At 37.2% G+C, this 21,409-nt stretch overlaps 4 protein-coding genes across 4 annotated transcripts; 1 reads left to right on the top strand and 3 right to left on the bottom strand.

Annotated features, from left to right (window-relative positions):
- Positions 1 to 15: 15 nt before the first annotated feature.
- LOC133728047 (uncharacterized) lies at positions 16 to 3,501 on the bottom strand. Its single transcript, XM_062155466.1, has 7 exons — positions 3,176 to 3,501; positions 2,672 to 2,755; positions 2,371 to 2,511; positions 2,001 to 2,066; positions 1,620 to 1,787; positions 1,050 to 1,373; positions 16 to 744 (listed from the first exon to the last, which is right to left on the bottom strand). The coding sequence occupies exons 1-7, from the start codon at positions 3,407 to 3,409 to the stop codon at positions 631 to 633; spliced, it is 1,131 nt and encodes a 376-aa protein (XP_062011450.1). The 5' UTR covers positions 3,410 to 3,501; the 3' UTR covers positions 16 to 630.
- A 1,746-nt stretch (positions 3,502 to 5,247) lies between these two features.
- Positions 5,248 to 8,051, top strand: LOC133732187 (PRA1 family protein H). The gene is made up of 4 exons (XM_062159675.1): positions 5,248 to 5,749; positions 6,531 to 6,667; positions 7,264 to 7,335; positions 7,704 to 8,051. Exons 1-4 carry the CDS (start codon positions 5,310 to 5,312, stop codon positions 7,772 to 7,774), a joined length of 720 nt encoding a protein of 239 aa, XP_062015659.1. The 5' UTR covers positions 5,248 to 5,309; the 3' UTR covers positions 7,775 to 8,051.
- Positions 8,052 to 8,844: 793 nt separating this feature from the next.
- On the bottom strand, positions 8,845 to 9,798 carry LOC133728020 (large ribosomal subunit protein P1-like). Its single transcript, XM_062155441.1, has 3 exons — positions 9,610 to 9,798; positions 9,263 to 9,454; positions 8,845 to 8,982 (listed from the first exon to the last, which is right to left on the bottom strand). The coding sequence occupies exons 1-3, from the start codon at positions 9,676 to 9,678 to the stop codon at positions 8,926 to 8,928; spliced, it is 318 nt and encodes a 105-aa protein (XP_062011425.1). The 5' UTR covers positions 9,679 to 9,798; the 3' UTR covers positions 8,845 to 8,925.
- Positions 9,799 to 10,962: 1,164 nt separating this feature from the next.
- LOC133728045 (uncharacterized) lies at positions 10,963 to 20,719 on the bottom strand. The gene is made up of 21 exons (XM_062155464.1): positions 20,561 to 20,719; positions 19,913 to 20,179; positions 19,490 to 19,546; positions 18,537 to 18,564; positions 18,328 to 18,450; positions 17,464 to 17,575; positions 17,236 to 17,273; positions 17,050 to 17,103; positions 16,647 to 16,715; positions 16,439 to 16,555; positions 16,146 to 16,214; positions 15,320 to 15,399; positions 14,972 to 15,097; positions 14,673 to 14,892; positions 14,039 to 14,131; positions 13,787 to 13,954; positions 13,193 to 13,314; positions 12,935 to 13,067; positions 12,247 to 12,371; positions 11,979 to 12,170; positions 10,963 to 11,258 (listed from the first exon to the last, which is right to left on the bottom strand). The coding sequence occupies exons 2-21, from the start codon at positions 20,005 to 20,007 to the stop codon at positions 11,219 to 11,221; spliced, it is 2,061 nt and encodes a 686-aa protein (XP_062011448.1). The 5' UTR covers positions 20,008 to 20,179; positions 20,561 to 20,719; the 3' UTR covers positions 10,963 to 11,218.
- Between the last annotated feature and the right edge of the window lie 690 nt (positions 20,720 to 21,409).

Raw genomic sequence — 21,409 nt, 5'->3', positions numbered from 1 at the left:
TACAGTATTATGTGTGTTTCTGAATTGTAAAGCTGCTAATTCTATCGGTTTTATTTTTCCTTTGCAAGAACAAAATGATTTCAATTTCCTCAAAAACATCAAGATCAATTGCTACTTCTCTGCTAAGAGAACTGAATTACAATATCATCTGACATACTACCTCTCGCACCTAAGTGGTCTTGCACTGATGTAAAGATGACAACAAAAAGTGATAAAATTTATACCAATTAACCGGAAGAATTCAATCTGCCTGCTATTTCATTTTGAACATTGTTCAAGCAGTCGGCTCAGAACACAACCGAAAGATACTGCTCCTAAGCTGTCATGTGTGACTACTTCAAATCAAGCTCAATTTGTAAATGAGTTTCTCTACATAGTTTCTCTGGTCATTCCTACATTAGAAAGAGATAATCAGTAGTTGGTGATAAGCAGGGATCGCGTCTCATGTTGAACCACCCTCACAATTAGATGTCCATACTCCTGTTTGGATTGTTAAGCCAGCCTGCACGTATGATGTAGAAGTGGCCAGACCATTGAGCCTCATATAGAATAGCATCTCTGATTGTCAAAACTGTCGGAACATTTTTGTCACATTGTACTTCCACTGATGGTTTAGACGGGAAAGATTCCTCAGTTGCCAGCAACATTTTGCTTCTTTCTGCCATGGACACAGGCCCAACCATCCATCTCTGTAGTCGATACACCTTCCAAGAACTGTGAATATCGCTCCATAATATATGGAAGCTACAGAAACACATATCAGTCCCATGAACATAAGTCTGATCCGGTACAGTTAATTTGATGCAAGTTTGAAATGCACGAATGATGGCTTCTATCACCTCATAACCCCATTTTGAATTTACCAAGCTAAAGATGTATAAGATAGATATGTAGCATTAGAAGAAATGCTTCAACTTTGGCTTATCTATCTCATTTTGTCTTCCAGGATAGAAGCTCATGAGAATGAAGTTACAATTATTTCTTAAAACTTGAGCAAAAGGTCATCTATATAATCTATGTATGCTGGTCTAAGCTGGAACAATTAATACCTGATCAGAGAGAATCCCAGAGAGACCGATAACTGCCCCAGGCTTTGCATAAGAGACGATCTGATCTGCCAAATCCATTAGGGGATTTAAAAGTATATTTGCAATTAGTACATCGTACTTGTCTGTTTCTGAGATGGCTTCCGCTACAAATGCGCTCCGTTCTTCCACATTTCCACATGGATCTGTCCAAGTTGAGCAATTTTCACTCGGAACTAGATATAATTGCATCTGTTCAGGTCCTATGTTGTTCAGAGTAGCATTCTGGTGTGCAGATGTAATTGCTTGTGGATCTATATCAATTCCGACTGATAAGGCAGCACCAAACTGTGGTTCCAGTCAAAAGGCCAGATTAATGTCAAAGTAAAACTGAGCATAAGTAGGCGTAAGCGCATAACTAGCTTCATCTCAAAGAAATTACATTACCAAGAATAAGAGGGGACACAGCTTAATGACAGACATTGGAATTGTGCAAATCAGCAACATGTGTTACTATGTGCCATTACACAAGATTAATTAGTACTATTGCAAGGTTGACTTTGTCTCAAGGTTCATTTACAATGAATTAAGTACCTTAACTGCAGCAATTGCAAGAATTCCAGAACCTGTGCCATAGTCCAAGAATTGTTCTCCCCCCTTTATCAAGCCATGAAGCAGCAACAGGCATAACCTTGTAGTAGGATGCTCTCCGGTTCCAAATGCTAATCCAGGATTCAGAATTATATTTGTTGCTTGGGCATCCTATAGGAGTTAAGGAACAATAACTATATTAGATTAATGGTAAGGATCACATTCTTCTTTTATAACGAAGATTTAGAACTGCAGAACATTAGGATCTGCATGAGCTCAGGTGTCTGTTCTTAAGAAGTTTCAATGAATTTCAAAGGATTCAGAAGTAGAATGTAGCATGAAATTTGGTATAAAAGTAGAAAAAGTAGTCTCATACTATCTTACAGGGGGAGTTTTCCAGGCGGGCACAATCCAGAGTCCTTCAGTAATTTCAACAGGATGAAATGATTCCTGTAGAATATTGGAAAAGCAAATTTCAAAACATGATGCCTAGAAAAACATAACTGAGTAAATCAGTAAAACTGAGCATATTGAATTTGTTCAGTAGTACAGAATTATCTTTATACCGTGTTATTTTCTGCCAAAAATCATCAGTATACATTCTTACTAGAAACTTATCTAGCATTCAACAAACATTAGCAAGAGAATTGCACCCAAAGAGGCTGAAGTCAAAGAAGCAACATGATCATCTACCAGAAGTATCTACAAGATCCTATAATAAAATAATAAAATATTACACAAGAAGCAAACTAACCTGAGTTTTTTTTATCCAGTCGTACTGCTCACCTATCGTAACTTCATAACTAGGTATCTCTTTCAAGCTTATGGAATCAGCAGCACAGGAAATGCAAGTATTTACGTCTTCGCCTTCAGGAAATATGGAAGTAATGCAAATCTGTGTATTAAGGGGAAAAATACAGCTTATCATTTCTTTGTTAATTCACTAAATCTTCTTGCACAAGAAAAGTGGCAAGATAGAAAAGCTTTCAAAACACAAAAACAAGAAACATAGCTTTCCAATTGAAATGTATAAATCAACAGGAAACCTAGCCCACCTCGTCGGAATCCTCATAGTCATCGTCTTCATCAACACTAGTAGAACTTGCTCCAAAACATAACAAAGCTTCTTGAAGCATATCCTGGTCAACAAAAAGAACCAAGTTAGACATTCCATCATCTGTGACTTAATAAATTCCAAATTCCAACTCCATTGTTTAGTAATTGGTATGTTATCAACTATTCTGCCCTATATGGAGCATTTCTCTTCAAGGGTCTCAACTTTTCTGTTCATTGCCATATAAATAGCTGAATTTGTGACATATAATAAACACCCATTTCCTTGCAAGTTCAACCTAAGTAATAGATTAACTTACCTCCCCATTTTCACTCACAGACACACATCAACTTCCACAAAGTAATCATCTTTTTCTTCTCAACAACCAAAGATCAATTTTTTTTATCCTAAATCCAAGTTATTAACTTACATGAGCATAAACCCAGTCCAAATATTCAACTGAAAAGCAAAAGTTCAACAAAAAAGAGAAGGAAAAGAAGCTCACAGAGACATGTCTTTGGCAGCGAATGTTGACAGATTGGAAAGGCAAAGCAAAGGGCTGGGCAGAGGGAGTCTCTGAAGAAGAAGTGGAGATGTTTGCAGCAGCAAGTGAATTGGGCCGCGAGAGGTATCTGGGCTTCCGGGTAGTGAAGAAGCGAGAGGGAAATGGGCGAGTGAGAGTGAAAGCTCGAGAGGGGAGAGTGGAGGCAAGGTGTTTGAGCAAAGGACCGCCTGACATTGGTGAAGTAGCGTGAAGGGATTCTCTGTGGCTGCTTTTGAGGCTAGGAAAACAGAAGACTCTAGTTACACAACTAGTGTCAGTATATTTAGTTATTACAATCTTCCATTAAAGTCAGTTTTAGCGTTTAATGTTTTATAGACAAGCATGCATTTTTGTTGTTTGATGCAAGATTCAAGATTGTAATAATTTTGAGGCTTTTGTAACCTTCGCAGTTCCTTAGGCTGCTGTTCACCGTCATTGATCACGCACCCATTTTCAAGCCAAATTTGAAAGTAGGCTCAACAAATTTCGTCATAGGACCTAAACTAATGAAGATTCAAAAGATTAAACTTCTATCCCAAACTCGTTATAAAAATTTTCAGAAATGGAAAAAACTAACCATATTAGTGATATTACTTCAATAGCAACCTTGATTCACCCCAAGCCCAAGACACCATTGTAACCACACACAGCCAAGAACTGTGGGCTTCGAGAATGACAAATCAATACCATATGGTCGTAAACTTGAGAACATGAGACTAAACTTATTTTAAAACTACCCAATAAGATAATATTTCGATGAGACCCTCTTTTTTTTTTTTTTGAGGAGGGAAAAGAAATAATATTTCAACTAGAGTCTATTGAGAAAACTCTCTGCTAGGGTTTGAGGGAGCGCCGGCCATGGCTAGGCGTCTCTGTACCTGCCTCCATCTCCGATGGAGAAAAATTCCTGCCCATCCCTTGGTGTCGCAGTTTTCGGGTACGGTCCAGGCCGTCCTTCCCGTTTTTTCTTTTTTCTCCTTGAAGGTGAGATCGGGGGCTTTCCCTTCGTCTCAATTTGCTTCACAACAGGGCTTGAGGCTGAGTTCCATTCGGCGGCCAACTGAACTGGTGGTTGCTGGTGGTTGGAGGATCTGGGACCCAGGACTTTTCACGGTTTCAATTGAGCTGGATTTGGATCGGGTTTGGTTGGAGTCCTTTCTCCAGGGATGGCGACGAAGGCACGTTCACTTGGTCCGACATGTGGAGAAGATGCAAGGCTACCGGAGTTGTGGGGAAGATAAAGGGCAGCCAGCGGCTTACTCTTCCGGGGGCTCTGTGTCTCCCCAAGCTGTTGATGCAGGCGACATCTCTCTGCCTGGGTTGGCTATTACTATGGACGTCAGGGTCGTTGGTTTGGCTAGATCGACTGGTTCACACTTGTCATCTGGTGGCGTTGGAGTAGGGAGTTGTCTGGTTCCTTGGGGCAGGTTGACCGGAGGCATGGTGGCAGGAGGGTGCGGCGATGGCGGCACGACCAAAGTCACTAATGCGTTGGCTACAATGGCAAACCCTAATTGGGATTGGGCTTGGCTCTACTTTTCTGACTTGGGCTTGGGCCCTAATGAGTTGTCTAAGGCTGCAGAATGTGGGCTTCTTCTATTCTGGAGATTACTGATTTTTGTTTGGAATTAAAGTGCGTGAACTGTCTAAAAGGTGGGTGTACTGGGGGTATAGTGGGTTCCTGTTCTTGTTTTAGAATAGGAGTCTCAGGGTACTCTGAGAAACGATTCTTTCTGTCGACCCCTTAGGGGTGTTTCGTTTTTGTACTGCTTGCTGAATCTATATAATGGGCTGACCTCCTTTCGTCAAAAAAAATAAAATAAATAAATAATATTTCGATGAGACCCTCTTTCTCATTAAAGATGAAACTTTTTATGCAACAAAAGATGTAAAGTTATTCCAAGTGATGAGAGTAATTGGAGAATATCTCAATTACATTCTTAGAGGTTCGATAAAAAAAATAAAAGTAAAAAGTGTAAATTACCCAAATAAAAAAAAAATTAAAGGGTGAGAAAACAATGTACTTGGTGTTTTACCAAGATTTATGGTTCCAAGGAAAGAACAAACCCAACAGAAAGAGAAGACTTAGCTCATCATGGTATTCTCAGCCAACCCATTATCCCTCAGCGTCTCCGACCCTTTCTTCGACTCATGGCTCCGTCAAAACGGCTACCCTGAAATCCTCGAGCACCGACCCACCTCCGCCACACCCACCACCGTCTCCGCCGCCACAACCTCCACCTCTGCCGCCACCTCAACCTCCACCTCCACCTCCACCGCAAATGGGTTCTTCACCTCACTCTACTCCACCATCTGCATCCTCCTCTCTCTCTTCGCCACCAACCCCTTCGCCAAGCTCACCAACGAGGACCTCGCCGCCCCTACGCCGCCGTGGCAAGCCGGGTTTGTTGGGGACTACGAGTCCTACTCGTTCCCGGTGTCTAGCTCTCAGGCCCAGTTGAGGGTCCAGGAGAATGTGAAGAGATATGCTAGGAACTATGCTTGGTTGTTGGTCATCTTCTTCGCTTGTTCTCTGTAAGTTGTTTATTTCTTTCTCTCTCTCTGTGGTTTGTGGTGGGTTTTGAGAATTGGGTTCTGCTTGTATAGAATTTGGTGTGGATTTTCTGGGTTAAAGAGAGAAGCTTGGGGTAAATGAGGTGTCGTTTATCTTTGTTTTCGGATTCTTGGGTGAGTTTTCTGAACTGGGTTCTGTTTGACTCTGCGTTTTATTGCTGCAAAAACTTCAGAAAGTTGAAAATTTTGGATACCTTTTGTGTTATTTGTTGCTTTGCAATTCCAAATGTGGAGTTCTTATTCAAAATGGCTGCGAACTCGACTTGCAAGCTTTTTTTTTTTTTTGTCGAAATTTCTGAATATTGATATGTTTTTCCTTTGACTAGATAACATTAGTACTGAATTCCTGGTATTGGCTATGTTAAAAGGTTTTGACTGGTGAATTGTAGTAACTCTAGAATTATTAGGGCATATGGAATGGTTTGAGTGGTTTAGATTGTGAGGAATTTTGCTGAGCAGTTCATTTACTTCAATCTGAATATATACTCCTCCTTGTCTGTTGGTAGTCCGAATGCTATCTTTTTCGGTAGAAGTTGGTAGAGTTCATTATTTCCCTAGTGAAGGGGAGATGAAATGTAAAGCTATAGCTGCCTCTACTTTGCTCCATAAGTGAGAGCTTTAAGAAGGCTTAATGTCAATAATGTGTGTGGTCATATTGAGTGAGTGTCCTCTTAAATAGTAGAAATGGTTCAACTACTCTCACCTCTGATAGTTTTATTTGTGTTTGTTGATTTGCTTATAGATATCAAATGCCATTGGCTGCTGCTGGATTGATATTTTGTTTGGCACTATGGGAAATCTTTAAGCTCTGCGGTGGAATGTGGGGACTGGATCAGTACCCAACAATTCAGCAAACCATAATACGTGTTGCTCAATGTGGTGAGATATCGACTCTTTCTGTTTAGGAAGTATTCTCTTGTGCATGTTTTTGAGACCGAGTTGTCTGTTGTGCACTGGAGATCCAATTACTTGATCCCCCGTTATATGCTTTAGCAACTAACAAAGTTATCTTGGCATCCATTAATGTGGGGAACTCTTTTGGGGGAAAGCAGTTGCATATACTTGATAGTTAATCTAGTATGGAAACTAATAGAGGTTTTCCACTTTTATGGCTGACCCAATGAGGAATCTGCTAGGAGTACATACAATGCCATTTCTGTAGGGAAATTTTGTTTTTCTTGCTTGCATCCCTTGTCAACCTTCTTTTTCTAGGTTAGTAAGGTACATTATGGTTGGAAGGATGGTCTCCAGCCAGACCTCTTTGGTCATGTTAGCCAAATAGTTGCCCAAGGATTGTCTTATCTTGTGAAAAACTTCATAATCCTTTTTAGTCCATTATCATTAATTTTGGGTGTACAGAAGTGGTCTTTCAGTTAACTTCCTTATTTGCCTTCTCCCAAACTGTTACTTCTGACTCATATGATATCTGATGAAAATAAGTGTTTTGTAACATAAATTCGACTTCATCTTTGCAGTAGCTGCTGTTATCCTGATATATTCGGGTGTTCAAATGGCTCTATTCTCGGCACTTAGTGTCACTTATGCAGGTGATGTTTTAGTATTCCTAGCATATTCTTGTATGGACAAGACTGTATAATTTCTTGAGCTAGTTCTTGGGATTTTCTTAATAAAAAAATATATTTCGAAGTGAAATACTACACAATGAATTTTGTATAAGATTTCATTCTCACAGAAACTCGTTAAAAAAAAAATTGATTTTTGTGTGTGTAATAATTGTGTAAAAATATCTCTGTTATGGCAAAGGTGTTGTATTCTCTTCTAGGAAAAACTTGATTTCCTTTTTTTTTTAATTACCAATAAACCTAACTGATCATAGTCAATCTTGAAATCAAAGGACAAAACTTGGCCTAAATGTAGTCTATTTATTTATATGGGAGTATCTGAACCATTGCAGGAATGATACTGCACACCGGATTTCGGACGCTGACTCGTGCAAAGCAAGCTTCTCGTGGTAGATCGAGATGATAGGATCTAAGCTTCTTTATCATTACAATCAAAAGGGCTAGAGTCGAACGCTTGAGCTATAGTGATGGTCCCATCATTTGAGAAATGGAGAAATTACATCCTGTAATGTCCTGATATTGCTGGTGTCACCAATGCTCATTTTGATTCTTATTTTCAACCGTTAGGAACAAAATTTTCCTAAGCAGAAAAAATGGAACGAATCATGCAGTGATAGTTTGTCTGATAGCATGCAGGTGTAAATTAATTAATTAGTTATTTTTTGGCCAAATTTCGTGAATTTTGAAATCTTCATATCTTATTCTTGTAAATATTCTGGATTTGGGGATAAATCTGCATCTCTAATTTTCAACACTAAAATTTAGAAATAGAAAAAGGGGGGTGGAATTGTAATGCTTTTGTAGATTTCAATCCAAAAGTTTCAAAAACTAGTTGAAGGCATTATGGTTGGATCATTCCGATTTCCGAGCACAAGATAACAATTTAGAAATAGAAAAACGTCAAATCATCGCTTCTGGGATCAAACAAGCGTGCGAGTTGTCATGTTGGGGACTTGGGACTTCAAGCTTTCCCCCTTCATTGTTCCAAAACCCTCTTGACAAAATTCCAAAATGCCACTTTCCACACAAAAAAGTTTCTATAGGAAAACAAATTTTCTTGGTTTTAAATTCTTCAAACACTTCGAAACAAACCTTCAATCTGAAATGTTTCTCCACTCCAATATGACTAATACATAACCTGAGATCGAGAGTCCTAGCCCTGTTAGTTATTCTATACATAACCTTCTTATGGGGGATTTTCTTTGTCTCTATATTTCTTGGGGATTTAGGCGAGGTCTAGTCCTCTTAAGCCCAAGTCAGAACATCTGAACATGAATGAAGAATCGAAAGATTTGCATGAGATTGGAGAGGAATTGAAGAAAGCCGATTAAAACGCAATAATCGGGTTTCACCAAAGATGTTTTGTACATTAGAATGCACATAAAATTGCAGAATCTAACTAGTTGATAAATAAAATGAAAGAGATATCAATTAAATATTAAGAAAAGTTACAAAAGCTTGAACTTAAATTGCCCAAAATCAATCCAATCAGAAAAATAAAATCCCAAAAATCAAAGTATGAGCTTCTAAGTTTGTGCTGATACGAGTTTAAATTTAATTAAACAAATCGAATATCGGCATGTCGTCATCACTTTCTTCCTCTGGTTCTTCCTGCACATTGAGAGGCAAAAGAGAAGTCAAAAACAAGTTCAACCAAACAAGAACAGTGATTATGCATATATATATATATATATATATATATATGTATGGCACAAACTTATTCCAAGTGTTGATAATCAGACTACTCATTCCCCCAGATTGATGATAAATAGAATAATAGAGCAACAAAGTTATGCAAAGATAGTAGTACTACTAAACAAGGAATTGGATTATAAAATATCATAAAAAAGAAAAGTGAAATCTAAGCAGAGAACTATAACGACATTCTTACCTTCTTCTCCTCAACTGCAGGAGCAGCAGCACTTGCAGCAGCAGCCATAGCTACCGGAGATGGAGCCGAACCAACGGCATTCATAATAAGGTCCCCAAGGTTCCTCTTCTCAGCAAATTTGGCAAAGAGGCTTGGCCAGAAGGATTCTACTTCCACGTTTGCAGATTTCACCAAGGTAGCAATCTTCTCTGCCTATTCCAACCAAAGTCAAAACACAAAGTAAGGGTCTAATTATTACAAAACAACATCATGCAAGTGGAAAAGAAACATAAACGTACTACAAAAAGAACATATAAAGCATACTAAAGAAAGCGACAAAAAAAGAAGAAAGAAAAAGATGGTCTTACTGTGATTGGGATGCCATCGTCGTGAAGAATCGCGGTGGCATAGGTGCAAGCGAGTACACCGGTCGACATTGTACTGCAAAGATTGGAGATTGGCTTCGATGGTTTTGGGATTTGGGACGATGAGTTTGTTCTTTCCCTGGAGGAGGTATACTTATAGGGGATAGGAGGTGTGAAGTAAAGAACCCCAAATATATTTGGAATCCTAAATATATTTGGAATCCTAGCTAGTCAGATATTTCCAAGTGATCTTTTTTGACTTAACAAATGGAAAGTGAACATCCATGATCCTTTCCGAATAAAACAAATAAAATATCTATTTTCTGTCCTTAATTTAATGATTGAATCTTTGTCTAAGACTCTAAGTTCTTTTTTATGAATTGTGTACGTTTAAATCCTCAAAATTGTGTAATTGAGAACTGTATTTTTGTAATTCATTAAAATAATATTTTTGGCAAGTTCAGCCATAAAGATTTGTAGATATTTTTCTTTTACCCAAGTATTCTTGGAACTCAAGTTTTATTTGGAGATCAAATAGGAGCTAGCTCGATATTACGTAGTTCTCCATACATCGAGAAACTTATTGCCTTATTCTAAAATTCTAAATGAGTCTCAACTGTTGGAAAAAAAATTGAGGATAAATTCATACTTTTGAGTAATTTAGGTAATCAAGATCCATAAAACCTTAGTCAGGCTAGGAAATATTCAACTTTGAAACCCTAATCAAAAGTAACCTTGAATCATTGTTCAAAAAGAAAATTATACCAAAAATCACAGCAATCTCTTGAAGTGATGCCGTGACTTCCTAGGCCAGCTTGGGTTTGTCATAAAACCCCTAAGCTGGCTTGGGCAAGTAGTGGCGGCAGCAAGGGTGTCTAGGTGGCACCGCCATCCAGGGTTTTTTTGTTGTTTTTTTACACCCTCATATGGTTAATGATTCTGTCATCATTTGATAGTCATTTATTTGCCAGAAGTAGGAAGACATAAAAAAAACAAACAAACAAACACTTTGGGCACGAATGTGAAAGATCTCCCAACTTGATGAATGCACACACTGCCTCCTTGCTTTGGGCAGAAGATCCAAAGTAAATTACAAATTAATTATCCTGAGTCCTGACTAGTATTTCATTTTAGCATCCAACGTTGTTACAATATATCCTCATATATGTCATGGTGCGATTTAAGCCTATAACGTGTTTTAACTCGCTCAACTACTCTATGCAATAACCCAAACTACTTATAATCCCAAAGTTCTCAAGATTTCAGAAATCCAACAATGTACTTAAAACAGTCTAAGCAGAAGGAAGTAGACAGTAAACCTTGATAATTGGGTACTAAATGTTATGACCCTTATAGTTGAGGGGATCAAAATGCAGTTCACTCTTAATAAAAAGTATCGGAAACATTACAATGGTAATCTTATAATATAGCAAATTCCTAATTATAGGGCAATGCTACTACTCGGAAACAAAAATGTAGAACCAAAAAATCTAAATATTTAAGATAATGAGAACACAGTTTCTTACAATGATATGTACATTGAATCAGAGAACAAATGCATAAACACGAATCACACTACAAATCAAATATTCAATCACTACTCAAACCTCTTTCACGCTGGACTTAGATCGCGTGAAACTTGCCCTTGCCATCTGCATCACAAAATTAAAACCAAGCATTAGATATTTGTATATAAGAAAAATTATTCTCTGGTTCTAAGGAGGGTGAAAATTTATTGACAAGAATACTTTTAGCACTCCTATCAGTCTTAACCTATGTAATGCTCAACTTATTGCTCAGTCTACGCATTTTTGAACTTGCTCTCTTTTTCACATTTATCCCATAATTTTCTGCTTGTATTTCTCTTGCTTCCCTGAACTGAGCTTATCATTCTTATCTCTTTTTACAGAGCTCTCTTGCCCTTAGGCTTCTCTCTAAATAATGATACACACACACACACAGGCTGTACAAGTATTCATATCGAAATGATTATTCTAATCCTCTTGACATATTGCAAGTCTAGATATACACTCACTGCACAAGTATTCATATCTAATTGATTATTCTAATCCTCTTGACAAATTGCAAGTCTAAATATTAGAATAATATTTAGACTTTAGGGACCCTTTCAATTCTCTTTACATTACTATGAGTATCTGATAAGGTGAAAAAGGAATGACCAAGCTCAAATATTACTAGTGAACCAAAAAAGGCAAAAGACGAAGATTGAGGTTAAATCATTTTGGAAATAAAAGGAAAGATGTATAGAAATAAATTATATTTAGTAGGTGTAAAATGTTTGCCTGAAGTACTGAATTGCACACATTCTAAATCAACATGAGCTATTATGGGAAAGAAACAACTTCACTAACCTCGAGAGCAAAAATCTTGCAAGTGGGCTTATATTTGCATTTGACTGAAACTCCTTGTTTTGCTGCCTTTTCTTGCTATCAGCTTCTGTATTTGTGTGTTGCGTTTCTCCAGAAGTTGTCTTACCCTTAGAGAAGATGCGAGCCGCCAGCTCCTGTAGATCTTTCAAGGAAGATTCCTTGGAACTATTTGAACTGCAAAGGTTTTCTTCTATGAGTCTCATGGACAACACGCCATGATGATGAGAGAGAGAGAGAGAGAGAGATTCACCTTGCTAATCGCTGAAGCAATTTGCTGACAAAAACTTCACACGCTCCAGGTTTCAAGCTCTCCAAATTCACCAGCGACCTTGCAACCGACCGCACTTCTGACCCTTCTAACTCATCAGCAACCGCCTACATATTATAGGTACAAGAAACACTGACCTCATTTCACATGTTTGCATACATGAAGAGGTAACAGCAAGTAGGTTGATAGCATATACAGACTAAATAGTTGCAACTTAGGAACCACCTCGTCATAAGCCTAAGCCTAGAACATATGATCTCTATCCCATAAAGCACCCATCTTAGAGACATCAAATTGTTTTTTGCAAAACCTACTATACCCCCTAAAATAGGTCTCACTTACTTTCATTGCAGCAAGTGTTTGTGATTGAAAGCAACCAGCCTTGGGGACTGCATAGCACTTTGAAATGTGCGTGCCAATGCTACTTATTCTTACTTAAGAAACACCCAAACATTCTGACAACAATACTATCCTGAGCCGGAAAAAGAAGGAAAAGAAGACAAATACTGCTTTTATGTCTTTGACAACTAGTACATGCAGTTCTTGAAGGTATTGTTCTAGACAATGCCAAATGAGTACAAGCAAAGTGAAAGTACAATTTAAAACCACAATATTACCCCCAGACACCATATGGAAGAAACTACTTGTATGTACATATTTGGGAGCTCACCTCTTTCAAGGAAGGGATGAGCAGCATTGATAATGCTGCAGATGATGACATTACTTTTTCACTTTCTTCATCATCACTTGCTTGAGATGATCTTGAAGATGCTTTTGGTGCGTCAAAGTAGTCATCAGATTGTCTGAGGTGAAGAGGGTTCCTCTATAAATTAGAAGTTCTCAACCCTATTTCATAAGTGTATACATGTGTGGGTGCCAGTGTGGGTAGAGCTAGAGTTCCTGGAAAGAAGTTTCCCAGAAAATGTACCTGGTAGAATCAGAGCTATTTGTCATCCGCCCTATTCTGCTATCTTGCGAATCATAGTTGACCTTCGTCAGCCCAGACTTTTCTCTAGCATTTCCTTTCCTCCCTTGAATTGCTGCCTTTGCCTGCATAAACATTGTCAACCAAAAATTCAGCTTCAATAGGTAAACATTTTGAAAGACGCCAAAAGAACTTCAGGATTCAGTTTTTTTTTTTTTTTCCCAACCTAAATTAGATTTTTAACAAAAATATGACAACCGAGAAAATTACAGATTCAAACCTTGGAGGAGACTGGATGTGGGAAGACAATCAATTTTATAATCAATAAAAGGTATATGGAAAGAAAAAACTTTTCAAATTTGATACTCTATGCATAAAATGTAACCGATGAGTACTTCATATGTTTAAGAATGTACCTTTTATTATTTATTTATTAGAATTAAAACTAGATTGATCTTGCTTGGTGTCAAGGACGTCATATTGTTAGGTACCACCAGCATTTTGCTGATATTCTGACTCACATTGAACTGAATTACATTATAGATAAGAACTTCAATGCTAGGATTGAACTAACTAATATCATAGAGCAAAAACCACCTCTGCAAGATTCATGGCACTGTCTTCAATTGAAGAACTTGAAGTTCTCTCTTGAATTCCCAGCCTCGATCTTGGCGTTCGAGGAGAATCAGAATCATCAAGCTGGCCACGAAAAACAACAGTTCCACTGGAAGAAGCATCTTCATAAGAAGCATATGTGCTGCTGGTCTACAAAGCAAAAGGAGCTTATCTCAGTTCATAAAATTAAGACTTCAATACTTTGTATTCTTTCCTAATAGTACAGATTAGTACCAGAGAGTTTTGATCACGAAACTGAGAAGATGACTGAGATCCTTTGGGTGTTCGTATAACAACAGTTCCAGACCCACTTACAGTCAAATCTTCCTGGAAATACATCATCACATTGGTGTAAACAATTATGAACGCCAACTCGAGTCAAGTAAATGAAATTTCATACAAATTGATACAAGCATAACTGCTAGCTATGCATCTTAGTTAACTTAAAGCCAGTAAAAGCAGAGAGAACTCGAAAGTCAAAAAAACAAGTAACTGCATCAAATAGCTTAAACATGACAAAAATCTATACTACTACTATGTCATTTATTAGATCATTAAACAGTTTAACACTGCAACAGTTATGCTGGTTAAGTTCTACAGAAATGGATACTCTTGACACCCAGATATATGCAAAAAAACAAAACTTCCTAGAGAACTAATTGTAGGGCTGCAATACAGCTATTATAGCACACACTGCATCTTCCCCCGGCACGATAAAACTGAGGAATGACTAGGCATGTTTCTACACCAAACCTTCACCAATTATTTAGAAGAGATCAAATCAGTGGATGCAACTTGTATCAAATATGCGCGTGCACACACGCACACGCACACGCACAGAGAGAGAGAGAGAGAGAGAGAGAGTTACATCTTCATCTTCATGCAAATCATGTTGTGCACTCCCAGGTGACAAATGTCGGTTACTATTCTCGGGGAGCCTTTCAGGTGTAACCTGATTATACCGGCCTTCTGGCTTTCTTTCTCTTGCCTGAGGTGGTTTTACGGCTGCTACACTTCTAATAGTCCCTGTACCCTGTGATCCAATGCTGAAATCCCATCCAGCATTTTTCATGGTCTTACCCTGTTCACTGCAAATTAGAACATGTCAGTAATAGTTAAACCAGACAATCAGAAAAGGCACTAGTAATCAGCGATTTTCTGACCCACCTAGCTCGAACTGTTTCATCTCTTATATTTCTTGTCACCTTCACGGTATCAGACGTCTCCCCTCTAGCCGTAGGACCATTTCTAGTGGTGTCATCATCTTCCTTTATCGGGTACTTTGGACGTTCCCTGTATGTTAACAAAAAGAAGATGGCCAATCAAAACCACACTGACAAATGAATGTGCTCATATAGTAAAAGAAGTTGCAAACTGAGGTGCACTTGTGTACACTTTTACATTATCTATGCAGCCAAAGGCCAGGTGAGCATCCTTGTGCAGATGCTCACCGTAGAAAGAATCTTCAGTGAAGAACACATAAGAAAATGACAAGCATACAGCAATATATGGCACCTTATTCTCTCAAGAAGTCTTGGACTCTTCCTAGCAGTCCTAATAAAGCGGTGCTTTAGCAGTTCCTTGGCACTTGCACGCTGAGAAGAAAGAAAGCAAACAAAAAAGAGTGATAATAAGAAAACTTGTAGAATTCATTAAACAAGACATTGGAAGGTCATATTAAAAAACAGAGATAGATCCGCATCTTGTCTCATTGTTTTTATTGGATACGCATATCCTATAAGAACCACATACATGACAAGGATTATCTAGAGAGCATATTCTATAAGTGATCACTGTTCTGAACTGAACTCCAATAACCTCAATCCATATATGACTTTAGCATTTCCAACAAGGAATATGTATTCATCGGTCATGGCTTTAAAGGGGCAGTTAAGACTTAGACCACCTTCAGTAGGATATGAATGGGAGAAAAAGAGCTATACTAGAGTGATTAAATTTTCTATTTCTGATTTTTTTTTTTTCCTATTGAATTGTATTTTTATAGTCTTTGCCCCAATTTGATTAGATTCATTTCTTTTAGAATTTTATGGAGAACGGACATAGTGAGATTTTAAAAATCTATGCGTAAGTGGTTCTTAACATTTATATATATATATAGTGATTAAATTTTCTATTTCTGATTTTTTTCCCCATCGAATTGTATTTTTTACTCTTTGTCCCAATTTGATTAGATTCATTTCTTTTAGAATTTTATGGAGAACGGACAGTGGGATTTTAAAAATCTAATGTGTAAATGGTTCTTAATATATATATATATACAGGGCCCTCTATATATAAGGATGAAAATTTAGTAGGATTTTATGCTGGTACAAGTACTTACCTCAGCAGGTACCTTCTTCAAACATAGTGAAACAAATTCTTTCATAGGTCGAGAAAAATGCTCATCCAACTGCACAATAAACACACAGAAACCTTTTTATGGTGAATAATATCTCCAAATGACTAAGAGCATTTTAACTCTATACATTTTTTAGCAAGGATACATTGATCAATGTGACACAGTATACTGGGAGACCTGAGGTGGATTTTCTCAAGGTATAATGAGCATTTTAACTCTATACATTTTTTAGCAAGGATACATTGATCAATGTGACACGAAGTATACTGGGAGACCTGAGGTGGATTTTCTCGAGGTATAATGAAAAGAACTCTCATTGGGTGAAGATCGGCAAGTGGCGGCTCCCCTTTCGCCATCTCAATAGCAGTAATTCCGAGAGACCAGATATCTGCCTGCATAAAAGGTCCATGAGAGAGAGAGAGAGAGATGTCTAAACACCAAAAGACAAAGATCCGAAAAGAAAATAACTGCTTCAATAGATACCTTCTCATTGTATCCTTCAGAATTTTGAATAACTTCTGGAGCCATCCAGAATGGTGTTCCTACAAATGTCTGGGGTTGTTAAAAAAATTAGTGCTTTCTAGCTAGCATGCAACATTTGTGATATTGCTTGTACATTGCAATCTAACATTCCATATTACGTGTGACTGCTAGTAGTAGGAAATACATAGGCCACCCTCCCCCTTCCCCAACAAATTTTAGTCAGGAAACTGAAATTTAGAATTATTTACCACTGAGAAAATCAGCAAAAGACAAACTAGGAACGGACATAAAGTGGGGACACAAAAAATGATAAGTCAAAATACATAGAAATTGAAGCATATCCCCAACAGTCATTCAATTGGTTTGATCAACAAACAAAATAAATTTATGTTTGATATGGTACCTTCCTCCTTGATATTGTCCTTGTGAGTTGTGCGGAAACACCAAAGTCTGCCACCTGTTACAAGTCACAATCGTAACTTGGAAGACCAAATGCGGATAAATTTAACAACACCCTTCAATACAGATCCTTCTTCCACTTAGTTAATTCCCTATATGGATTATAGGCGTTTTGAGCAAGAATTTATACCTTAACATCACCATTTTCTGTCAATAAAATGTTTGCCGCTGCAAGATTTATAAAACATACATCAAAACATGAGCTAGAACAAGAAAGGTGAAATGAGTGAAACTAACATGACACTGTAAATGACAAACAAGAGACTGAAGTAGAGGATATCAAACATTTCATATGATTCTGTGATAGTTGACAAACATGTATAATCAGGTAGAAACTTAGTGGGGGGAAGTGAAAAACCTTTAATATCTCTGTGAATTTTTCCTTCATTATGTAAATATTCAATTGCATGCAACAAGTCACGAAGAATGCAAGCCATTGACATTTCATCCAGTGGCGGACCAGACTGGAGCTGCATAAACACAATTAGTGAATGATTTATTAAGTTTTTCACATCAGTTAATAAAAACCACATATAGATCGATATGACAAAAACTAGCCTCCTGCTTTTTGTTTTTTCTTAAAAAAATGTGAAAAGGTAAATAAAAAATGGAAAACAAAATAAATAATAACAACAACAAAAAATGAGTTTTCAGATAAAAAGGAAAAATAAGTGGGAAGTGGTTAGTACTTCCACTTTTTATGGCCAATGGCAATTTTTCCCATTTTACCCTCTCTTGATAAAAATTTTCTCTTCTGCAAATTAGTAAATCAAGGGCATAATAGGAGTTTCAAAAATGTAACCCCAATGACTGTTTGCTTAATATATAAGATTACAACATCAAATGGACGCTAAAGCACTAATCTTGTCTCACTCATTGTTAAAGAATTTCCATGTAGTGTCATTATATAAAATATACGAAGGAAAGTTTGATAGTCCTACTTTCTGAAGACTCATCACCTAAACCAAATAATGTATCAAAGAACTGCACATGATTATAGCAAGCAAACAATATCTTCCTAGATGGCAACCTTACCATGCAAGAAGACACTTAATCAAATGGTATTACTAACAAATGATGACATAACACCCAAAAGAATGGTTTTAGTGGAAATATAATGCTGATAGATTGGCAAATTATAAAGAAAGGTTCCACAAGCCGTTAAATAAAAGCAATCTCATTTGAACACACTGAGTATGTACAAACAACAGAAGTAACCTACTAGATCAGCAACAGAGCCACCAGCCATGTATTCCATTATTATCCATAGTTTTGTCTGGTTGAGATAGGAACCATAATACTCTGTAATATAAGGAGATCGACATTGTGACAAAACAGAAATTTCCTGGCACACATATGAGCAGAATTAGCAACCTAATCTTTGCTTTTCATTAATGGCAATGTACCAGCTATAAAAATATGAGGTAGTACCTTTTGAATGTCCTCAATTTCGTCCTCTCTGCATAAAACAATAAGAGAACAATTCACATTGAAGCAAAGGTTGATGAAAATCGAGTACATGGGAGAAGCATACTTAAATCTTGAGTGAGATTGATTAGTAATAAACAATACTGCATAATGACGAATCAAGCCAAGGATGCATTGTAAAAGAGTTTCTCATTAAAGGGCAATCAAAATAAATAAAAACAGAATCACTTCTATTAATTAAGCAGCAAGTCCAACGAACCATTACAAAATACCATGATGATGCAGGAAAACACATCATTCAGAAGGTTGATGATGGGAGAATGGTAGTCATCTAAAGCTTTTTTTCCCAACCAAATATCATGTTTTATTAATTCAACAATGACTTTTCTGTAGGCCATCCTGGACCAACAGCATCCAATAAAAGATAGCCTAACTTCAGTTAGCACAATTGTGTCAGAATGCAAAGTGATTCAAGTACCTATGAACCATCCTGAAGCAAGAACCTCTAATATAAGAACTATATAGCTGAATTTCAGTCGGTAAAATTATGTAGCTTAACTGAGTCAGTGCTAGGTCATCAAAGGTGGCATCCTAGGAAACTTATGAAGACCTATAATCAATATCCATAGACTCACAAGTCACAACTCAGTTATCGATTCCAAGTACTTCGATCCATAAATACTTGATCTTAGTGTAACAAACTTGTGATAATTATCAGTATGAGCCTGGGAAATTTTTCATGTAACAAGCTAGAAATCATTCATATAACTAACCAAAAAATATATATATATATATATATGATCATGGGAAATATTATGCGTACTGTTGTTCAGCCTGTCTTGGCAAATATACTAGAATAAGTAATAAAGCAAGAGATAAAAGCTACTATTATGGCTAGTCACATGCAGTCCAAAGGAAGAAGAAGCATATAACACAGAGAAGTATAGTATACTTACGACTCTTCCAAATCAATTACTTTGATTGCAACTTCTTTGTTAAGATCCCTATCAAACCTGTAAATCAGGGAAGGGATCAGGAGTCACCACCTCAGTGTGCGATCAATTCACCAAAATCAAACACATATTGTACACAAATAACAATGGTACACATGAGATGATTATGCCTGTATATGCACAACCATTTGCTAGTATCTGACAGAGCCGTGCAGTATTTGAGTAGTTGCAGAAAGAAATGAAATTGACATGTAAAACTCCAAGTATAAAGCTTTACTCTGCGTATAATTAGCAGAAGTTGTCCTATTAAACATACAATAACACTAAACAACTCACCATAACAAGGCAAGGAGACAACAAAATAGGTCCAACTCAGACACAGCACAAGCCGACTTATACATTATACATGTACAATCTGGAACTTACCCTTTATATACATCACCAAACGATCCCCGTCCAATTAGCTCCAATGAACTAAACCTTGATCCTGCAGCTTCTATCAAACCAGCTGCATCATCCATTTTAATCCACTAGTTGCTTCTCCTCAACTCAGCAGTAAATAAAGGTCACACTACTAAGCTACACTTGTATAAAGGTTTCGCCTTTTCCAGCCAAAAATCTCCAAAACTCTTTAACTTCCAATTCACCACACCCAATTCACCCGAAACAAATATTGGGGTTCAAATACCAAATCTGAAACAGAATTAGCACACAGAAAACTAATCAAAACCCATGTGAATGAAACAAAGAAGTAATCTTTTACGCCAAATCTACCAATTTAAGGACCAAGAGAATGTGAAGAACAATTGGATAACACATATAAATATAAAGAAAAAAGAAAAAAGCACAATGCAACAAGCTCTTGGACTGAAAGCAAAGCATAAATTTTGCCCCAACCCATGTTAGGTGAAGTGGGATTCGCCTAAAGTGACAGCCCAACATGAAATTGTGAATTTCCAGGATACCCAGAAGAGAAATTCAACAGATAAAAGCGAAATGGAAACAACCCAGAATCGGGGTCCCCTTGAATTTAAGTTTATTGTGGGGGCAGTAACATTGAGATTTGAGACTCACCCGAAATGCGATTTGATATGTATGGATTGGAGACATGGATCTTTACCGCGCTGGCCCTCTCTACAGAGGCTTTTGGGAGCTTCAAACAAAGTGCTGCTTCCCTTTATTATTTGGTTTTTTCTTTTCTATCTTTCTTAAATAATGGAGAGTTCTCGTTTGCCCAAGTCAAGTTTTTACATTTGTCTCTGTAATTTCAACCGGTTTTGAATGTGAATAGTGAAAATGGAACCAAACCAGAATTGTAAAGGAGTTTGAGGGTTACAAAAAAACAATGGAATCATTAGGGTAGGGAGTCTCTGTATTATTTGTGCACGGACCATTTTATGATATACATGAACACGTCATTCTGAGTTTCTGACAATCAACATTTTAGATTGAGATTATGTAACTTAATGTATTAACATTTTAATAGTTTTAACAATTTTTATATTCGACAATATGAATCATATGTCTCCGGATTCATAACTCCCTCCCAATGAATTTTCTAGGTTCAAATTAACCCATTTCTGCAACCATAAACAAATGCATACATTATATGTTTAGCTAGTGGAATGACTATATATCCTCTCAATGCTTGCAAGCTCAAATCCTTAATGCATCCACTGGTTGTGCAGTTGGCCACAGAATGACTCGCATAGATTCTTAAAAAATGTAAGTGATGTCGTTAATTTCTGCCGACCAATCCATTCAGACTTTTAAGAGCTAATCAATTTCTTTGTCTGTTCTTGCATGTGGGGAATGGGTAGAATGACTATAATCCATAAAGGTTCAAGCCCAACAATTACAGACACAAAGTCAAAATTGTAAAGCAAATGGAATAGTTAATTATGCATTATTTGTTAATTGGTG

This window comes from Rosa rugosa, chromosome 2 (assembly GCF_958449725.1).
Source record: "Rosa rugosa chromosome 2, drRosRugo1.1, whole genome shotgun sequence".
Taxonomy (NCBI): domain Eukaryota; kingdom Viridiplantae; phylum Streptophyta; class Magnoliopsida; order Rosales; family Rosaceae; genus Rosa; species Rosa rugosa.
Note: the sequence above shows the minus strand (reverse complement) of the source record. Positions and strands in the feature narration are given on the sequence as shown.

Coding starts and splice junctions, on each gene's coding strand:
- LOC133728047 (XM_062155466.1), bottom strand. CDS start 3,409: ATGTCAGGCGGTCCTTTGCTCAAACACCTTGCCTCCACTCTCCCCTCT. Junction 2,756..3,175: donor GCTGCCAAAGACATGTCTCT/GTGAGCTTCTTT, acceptor TTTGTTGACCAG/GATATGCTTCAAGAAGCTTT. Junction 1,788..2,000: donor CCGCCTGGAAAACTCCCCCT/GTAAGATAGTAT, acceptor TAACTCCTATAG/GATGCCCAAGCAACAAATAT.
- LOC133728020 (XM_062155441.1), bottom strand. CDS start 9,678: ATGTCGACCGGTGTACTCGCTTGCACCTATGCCACCGCGATTCTTCAC. Junction 9,455..9,609: donor ACGATGGCATCCCAATCACA/GTAAGACCATCT, acceptor TGGTTGGAATAG/GCAGAGAAGATTGCTACCTT. Junction 8,983..9,262: donor CTGCAGTTGAGGAGAAGAAG/GTAAGAATGTCG, acceptor CTCAATGTGCAG/GAAGAACCAGAGGAAGAAAG.
- LOC133728045 (XM_062155464.1), bottom strand. CDS start 20,007: ATGGATGATGCAGCTGGTTTGATAGAAGCTGCAGGATCAAGGTTTAGT. Junction 18,451..18,536: donor AAATTGAGGACATTCAAAAG/GTACTACCTCAT, acceptor TATGTGTGCCAG/GAAATTTCTGTTTTGTCACA. Junction 13,315..13,786: donor GTGCCATGAATCTTGCAGAG/GTGGTTTTTGCT, acceptor ATGTTTATGCAG/GCAAAGGCAGCAATTCAAGG.
- LOC133732187 (XM_062159675.1), top strand. CDS start 5,310: ATGGTATTCTCAGCCAACCCATTATCCCTCAGCGTCTCCGACCCTTTC. Junction 6,668..7,263: donor AATACGTGTTGCTCAATGTG/GTGAGATATCGA, acceptor TCATCTTTGCAG/TAGCTGCTGTTATCCTGATA. Junction 7,336..7,703: donor ACTTAGTGTCACTTATGCAG/GTGATGTTTTAG, acceptor GAACCATTGCAG/GAATGATACTGCACACCGGA.